The sequence below is a fragment of the Strongylocentrotus purpuratus genome, unplaced genomic scaffold (assembly GCF_000002235.5).
Source record: "Strongylocentrotus purpuratus isolate Spur 01 unplaced genomic scaffold, Spur_5.0 spur5_scaffold_3, whole genome shotgun sequence".
In the NCBI taxonomy this organism is placed as follows: domain Eukaryota; kingdom Metazoa; phylum Echinodermata; class Echinoidea; order Camarodonta; family Strongylocentrotidae; genus Strongylocentrotus; species Strongylocentrotus purpuratus.
Window position 1 is genome coordinate 10,134,562 of NW_022145609.1, and position 7,784 is coordinate 10,142,345.

General features: G+C 37.8%; 1 protein-coding gene across 1 annotated transcript in view; it reads left to right on the forward strand.

The window, feature by feature from the left end:
- The window catches only part of LOC577309, a 51,388-nt gene extending 43,747 nt beyond the window's left edge, over positions 1–7,641 (forward strand). The window contains exons 47-55 of the mRNA XM_030996730.1: positions 246–337; positions 1,167–1,428; positions 1,946–2,108; positions 2,799–2,983; positions 3,682–3,752; positions 4,728–4,870; positions 5,947–6,285; positions 6,944–7,014; positions 7,565–7,641. Coding sequence (XP_030852590.1) covers positions 246–337; positions 1,167–1,428; positions 1,946–2,108; positions 2,799–2,983; positions 3,682–3,752; positions 4,728–4,870; positions 5,947–6,285; positions 6,944–7,014; positions 7,565–7,641 — 1,403 coding nt within the window. The remainder of the gene's footprint in view (positions 1–245; positions 338–1,166; positions 1,429–1,945; positions 2,109–2,798; positions 2,984–3,681; positions 3,753–4,727; positions 4,871–5,946; positions 6,286–6,943; positions 7,015–7,564) is intronic.
- Positions 7,642–7,784: the final 143 nt, after the last annotated feature.

Sequence of the window (7,784 nt, forward strand, 5' to 3'; positions counted from 1 at the left end):
TAATAATAATAATAAAAACGATGCTTATAAAGAGCTTACCACCAATGTCTCTTAGCGCTGAAGTGTATGATATCTTACAGAAGAATAGTAGTAGTAGTGATGGTGTATATTATAGTAATATTTCCTATTAATATATGGTATGATATGTAATGATGTACTAAGGGTAGAAAGCTCCCCTTTACACAAAAAATGAAGGAAAAAAAATCACACAAGACCTCTTTGCTTTCCTCACGTTTTCCCTGAAGGTCCTGGTACACCTGAAAGACAATATGAAGAGATCACAGAGGAAGGAACCTTCACATCGCCGGGATGGCCAGATAACCACCCAAATCTTGTGGTAACATATTTCATACATTCTCTATCCAGTGTATATAATTATAATAATAATAATAACAGTGGCTACTTGTATAGCGCACAGGTCCACCTTTCAGTGCTCATGGTGCTTAGAGAAAAATACATGTAACAAACATAAGAAAGAAAAAACAAAAAAGGAAGTTTGAAATTCTCCTCGACATAGTAAATTAGAATATTGCAATAATTACAACGAGAAAAAAAAAAAGTTTTCAGTTGTGATTCAAATGTTTCTGTTGACGACAGTTGACATATTTGTAGAGGGATCGGAGTTCATTCCAGAGTTTGGGACCCATGGCTGAGAAAGCCTGATTGCCCCAAGCATGTTTTATTCCAGGTGTATGAAAATTGTGTACTATAAGATGTTGAATAAAAAGCCCAAGGTAAATGTGTCTCGGGCAAGAACCCATGGAAAATAAATCTGCAAGGAAAAATGTTATCATCAAAAATATTTATATCAGATACATTGTTATTTGCGATGCTTGTGCAGTTGATAGCACATTGATGTTAAGACAATAATCCAACCGGTGCTATAGCTCTCCTTAGAACTATAAGCTAAGAAAGATAACCAACAGTCTTTTTTCAAGATTCCCAACAGTCCTTTTCAGGACTACACTCACATCCTCAAGAAAGATTACACAGAGTCCTTTCCAGGTCTCCTGAATCCTCCCCCTTCTCTCACATGGTGCAACCGCAAGCCTACTGTCTATCTACATTACCATGCAAGCCAATACTTATAAGCAGCATCTGACAATAATCCTATTTTCACAAACAAAATTGCTCTCACCTTTCTCATCTCACCTCACCTCACCCAGGACTTAACATGGACCCTGCTTGCTCCCAAGACTGGTCGAGTCCGAATCACCTCCCTCGAGGGCTTCCTGGAAAGCGACTACGACACGCTCACCATCGGGTACGGAAACCCGGATTCCTCTGTCCTCGGCTTCTACACAGGGGACTTCAAAATCGACGAGACCCTGGAGTCGCCCACTTATAACTTCTGGGTGCGGTTCCAAGCCGATGAGACGGTATCCAATAAGGGTTTTACCCTGAACTGGGAGTCATTTGATGATCAAGGTAGTGTTACAGATGTGTTTTTTCCCTCCTTTTGACTGGTCTGGATTCTTATTTGCTCTCAATTTCTGTCTTGCACTCTTCATTCTATAATATTTCACAGTAGAATGTAAAATATATCTTTTTTGTTTCTCTTTACAGTAGAATCTAAATCATTTGTCCAGTTTTCTCAATAAAGAAGTTGATCAAATTTGGTTAAGATAAATAGATGATTACATTTACAGTACACTGTATGTCATCAGCTAAGAGCCTGAAGGGTTGTTTGATTCAGACATTTCTTTCATAAAGATAACCCCTTTCTTGCACTCTGGAAACGATGTAGCTTTTTGTCAACCAACTTACATGTATGTTATTATGTTTACATTTAATTCACTGAATTGTTATTTAGTGCCCAATATTTATTTAACTGCAAATTTTTACCATGGTTCAGGAAGTCCAATACAATACAATTCAAATAAATTAAGTCAGTGCAATAATTTGATCATATTGAATTCTGCTATCCAATTCTATTTACTTGTAGAATCCTGTGGGACCCAAGAGTTGCTGGAAGGTTCTGGGACCGTGATGTCTCCGAACTATCCTCAACCCTACCCTGACAACCAGGAATGTACTTGGTATATCAGACTACCCAGTATGAATCATCTAGTGAGGATAGAGTTCACTGCCTTCTCACTGGAAGAGAAGTAAGTTCCTGCTATTTGTAACCTTCAGTATACTATTTAAGCATATGCTCCAGTGACAGTTGCTCCAGCGACAGTTTCTTTAAAGCCCCACTGCACTACTTATAGCTATACTTGGCCCCTCTATATAGCAAACAATGCCTAATCGGTGACCGTTGGTTCCCCATGGTCCCCTTTTTCTTATGTTAATTGAGAGCTGAGTTGATGAGATAACCACCTGTCAGTGACCATACAGGGAGGTCTTATCCCTCATGGCCAAACTAGTGCAGATGAGCTTTAATACTCCTATCATTTGAATTCCTCACTGCTAACCTGGACCCAGAATGTAACCTTTAACCTAATAAACCCTGACCCTAACCTTATGTGTTTTAACCCATTACATATGGTAACTAAGTGGCCTGTGGGAATGAGATACCTCAGTAGTTAATGGGTAAAGAAATAAAGCCTTGAGCAAATGTTGCCATCCAGAGCAAAATGTCAGATGTATGTCTCCTTTTTATTTGTGATTCACAGTATATTGTTTCTATTAGTGAGGATATCATCTGCTGGTAATGGGTTTCATATTATTACAGTTTCATATGTCTCATGTGTAAGACGTTTCATTCTATTCCCCAATGGGTTAAAAGTTTCATACTATTTGCTACCGAGTTAAAAGTTTCCTACCATTTGTATCATTTTCCTTTGCCCAAACAGCCATGATTTCTTAGTGGTCGGTACAGGAAAGACAGTCAACGAGGAAGTGATAGCCATACTGACTGGAGGCTCTCTACCTGCTCCCATAGACAGTGCTAGTTACCGTATGTGGCTACAGTTCAAGACTGACGAGTCCTTCTCAGCTACAGGATTCTCTCTGGAGTATTCTAGCATAGACAACCCAGGTAAAGACAATGATGATTGGGAGGTAGACAATTTAAATTAGGTGGTCTTTACATTCTTTACTCTATTGTAAACACTGATCTTTGGTAACACATACCCCCCCCCCCAAGAAAGACATTTTAGACAGTCTATCTTTCTATAGACATGGTCACTGTAAGTATATAGCAGACCTGCCAACCAGTGCGATTTAGTCATATTTTGTACGATCTTTAGAAGCAAATACGATTTTCCTCAAAAAAATACGATTTTCAAATAAATAAATAATTTTTCGTGTGTATGTGCCATTTTCTATGTTAAAATGCACATTCTGTTCTGTAAAGTATTCTACAAGCATCTCACATCTGCAGTTTGGGGATGTTCATTGGCTCATCGAACACAACAGTCGTGATGAAATCATGCATATATTCAACCAATGATCCATTAAAAGATTTCTTCCTGTATGTAGGAATGTTAAGAGGCATTGATCCGCGTAACAGTCCGTGTTTATTTTTAAGAATACAACTTTTGTTAGTAAAATACAACTTTTGGGATTGAAGAATACAGTTTTTGAACTCCAGAGGTTGGCAGGTCTGATATAGTTTGATACAGTGTTATATTCATATTTCCATCATTACGTACAACAATCAATGCCCAGCCTTCCATGTAGGTTTCTCCATTGATGCAGGGATCCTAACACGCTGCATACCTTCTCTTAATACAGAACCACCCACACCGTACAATGAGATCACTGATTCTGTCGTCTTCATTGTAGAAGGTGAACCTGTAGGTTGGGTAAGTTATGCCTATCACATTCAACTCACATTAATCATGCCTGTTCCATGTAGAAAATACAAATAACTTTCGGATTAGAATTCCCAGAGTGAGATATTACTGTAATTTTTTTTTTCAAAGAAAATTTTATTCAATCATTCTTGAGCAAGAACGAAACAATAGATTTGAACAAAGTACATGTTGTGACATATCGGTAAAACAAACATTGTTACATCAGTTGCACAATTTTTTGTTTTATCGTGAATCATCTTCCATGGAGAAAATATCTACACAATTATCTGTTTGTGATTCACAAAGAAATAGAAACATTCCTGTCTTAGTTCCCACGTATACATGTAGACCAACATCTAAATTCTGAAAGGGTTATTGAGGAATATATAAAATGTCATTCTTATAAATATTTTTGCATATATCTTGCTGTTTTCAATACAGAAGAAGGGAAGATATACTTGATATTCGAGTTCATTATTTATCTGTTCTTCAGTTTAAAAAAACATGCAAAACATTAAAATATATACAAAGCATTTCAAGGTAAAATACAAGGTACATGGAATGAATTCATATATTAAAATTAAGACAAATAAAAGGGCCATCATTCAAAGCCTACTGAGGCTTGACAGGTTGATGTTCCCAAGAACTATCAAGTTACAAGATTAATATTTCGGCGCAGAATAAAAAATATAGGTAAAACAAAGGTGTTCAGATGTAGATTAAATGTCATTTAATAAAAATGGGTGGGATATTTTTCTATTATATGCTTGTTACAGTTTTAAGTAGTTGTGTCTTTATGCAGAACTTGTTTAGAGTGCATGTTTATGTTTTATGGGGAGGGAGCAAGTGGTGACATGACACCAATCCTTTTTTAAAATATTTTACTTTACTCTTTTATTTACAGCAGAATTTTATAGTAATATATCATACTCCATTTATCATATACTCCATTTATCATATTCAAACAAACATTCTCTCTTGCAGTTCACCCCTACACGTCAGCAAGACTTGGCCACCGGTATAGCTATTTCAATGACTGATTACTGCATGGATAGATCAGATACATGTGAGGAGATGGTATCAGTAAGAAGGAGAAGAGATGCAGGCATCCTACAGCTCACATTCAGGTACCTGTGGTATAACATCTGGGGGGTGTTTCACAAAACTTGTCATCAGTGGCAAATGGCAGTTTTTGTTATAAGCTACTGATATCCTTGCTTCTGATTGGTTATCTGCAGATTCGTCACTGATTTTTGCCATTTGTCACTGATGACAAGTTTTGTGAAACGGGCCCCAAGGGAGTGTTTCACAAAGGCTAAGATCGACTTTAAGTTGGACTTAACTATGGTAGGCCATTCTTGCCACTGGTTGCTCTCACTACTGGTCTCTCTATTATGATCTTCAGATAATATTCTTCCTTCAATAATGAACTATCAAAAATGTAAATTCTGTATATTAGTGACCATGATTTGTACATCCATTGAGAGACCAATGCCAGTAAATGGGGAGAGTAAACAGTGGTTTGAACGGCCTGCCATAGTTAAGTCCAACTTAAAGTCGATCTTAGTCTTTGGGAAACATCCCCCAGTCATCTAATGTGACTGAGAAATCTGAGATGTAATGGAATTAATAATAACGCATATTGCTCTTAGTTTATATGGTCAATGTTGAATTATCTGATGGTGATTATACAAAGTGGAATTTTGAACTGACAGACTGGTATTTTAACTATTCTTCAGCACTAATTAGGACCTATTTATTAATTGTTTTAAAAGAGCTAAGCATACTGTAGTAGCATGAAAAGACGCGGCACAATTGTTAATGATAGCATTGAATTGATATGTGTAGTGTGACTTTTCCAATCTAATTACAGTTTTTTGTGTGGTAATATTGAGCTTAGTCAAGGTAGGAGGAGTAATAACCAGATCTATGTCTTGATATGGTTCTTCCTCTTTGCAGTAAAGTATGATTTTCAACCAGTTTGCAATATGATATGCCACTTTATGTGCTACAACCTTTGCTTTAGCAACTTTTAAAACAAAATGTAAACACTGGCTGGTTCGTTATTTATGAATTAGCAAATATGACCTAACCGTAATACAGAAGTTTAATACTTATAATCTGTTTACTACTCAGAGCTGTGTCAGTTTCAAATAGGTTTCAGTCTGTCAGTTCTAAAAGCCTTTTGTTTCTCTGATCACAGCGCGGAGGATGTCGAGTTCCTTGACACCGTCGCCGTAGAGGACGACCTCCACATCACCATGTGGGTGGGCAATCCCAGCATGGTTGACGAGGACATCGTCAGGGGGATCGAACCGGAGATCGTGCAAACCTCTCTCATGGAAGAGACCTCGCAGACGACTCTCGAGGAGATCATGGGGGAGGGGTTTGCTTACAGGGTGACCCCCAATGCGCTGACTCCGACCAACGGACCCGGGGGAACCGAACCCCCTCCCCAGGGTCTTGAACCTTGGGCCATCTCGTTGATTGTGGTGGCAAGCTTTGCTGTGGTTTTAGCAGCGGTTGTTGGACTAGAGGTCAGGTATGGAGAATTTCACAGTCTAAATGATGATTTTTTGTCTTGTTTCTGCCTGGAGCCAGAAGGGCATTTAATCTTTGCTGTAGTACATGAGTTAACACAATTCTGGCTCCAAACAGACAATTAAACTTAGCTTTTGCATACTGCTATTAATGCTTCTTTCACTTCTACAACTACTGCTTCAAGTAATACTATATCAACTGCTATGGCTGCTATTACCATGGACATACTACAAATGGACATTCGTTGGCGAGAGCAGTAAAACTAATGATAGCTACCACGTGTTCTCATGTCTTACTTTCCTCTTTGTTTTAAATCTGAACGCAACGCTGCAGGCATTTTTTGATAAGCTCTGATAAGGAGCATTTGGTCGTATGAGATCCGCCACGATTTTGCCGCCCTCTATCAGCGGAGTCGTTTCACACTGATCACTGCTTCCCACAGTTTATACTTCTCATTTCATGAATGATTCGTGACATGAGAACCTTTTGCCCGTGCGCAGTTAAAAACTATTTCAGGGGTGCCCCGTCCATCCGTCCTACAAAGTAAGGTTAAATTATTGGCATAAGCCAATTTTTATATAAACAGTGACCAATCTCTCTCTTTATATATCTATTATTTTATTCTAGTCTACTTTTTATGTATTTTTTTTCTTCTCCAGACATCGAAGGAAAAAAGCGAAATTGCAGACCCCTGATGGGTTAATGGGATCACAGGAGCTCCACACAAAGAGTAAGCATCAAAGTGGCATAATTTTCTCAATTAGTTTGTCTTTAAGTTGAATTCAACATTGATTACATAAAAGCAAGACAGGCCCAGTCCATCCTTATATTGGTGGTTATTGAAAGAAATGTGGAAATTGGCCAATGAGATTGTAGATAGGAAACCAAAATTGCCATTATACCACTCTAAAAAGGGGAAACCTGCTTCAAAAGTAATAAACTTGTTTTTGTAAGATTTTCACTCATCTCCTTTTCCTCTTCTTTGTAATAGGACTTGAAGACATATATCTATCAATTCTTATCTTTATCGCATGATGTTGCATGTACACTGTACAGGGGAACTTCAATATACAGAGCTCTGATATAACGAGGCATCTATTAACAATGTGATTTTTCTGGTCCAAGCTCTTTATATTATAATTGTTTGTTTACCCTGATATAACAAGGTTATTTCTATGTACTTTAATACCATTCTAGTAATACCCAATTACAGCAAAATAGAGATACAACTGTCATCATATGTCACACACATCTCATTGTTTTGCTCTTTTGAATGGCAGGCTACGAAGAACCAGATTATGCAGTGCCTTTAAGCCGGTCAGATAGATATGCTGCTGATGCCAGTGGCCAAGAGTGAGCTATGATTTAAATATTGTTATTATGATATCTGTTTTCAATATTTTGTGTACTGGTAATTGCCGGGGGGGGGGGGGGTCAAAGTGATGAAAAAGGAGAAGTAGAGAAAGAACCAGAATAGCTAGGAGAGAGAAGAAAAAGAGC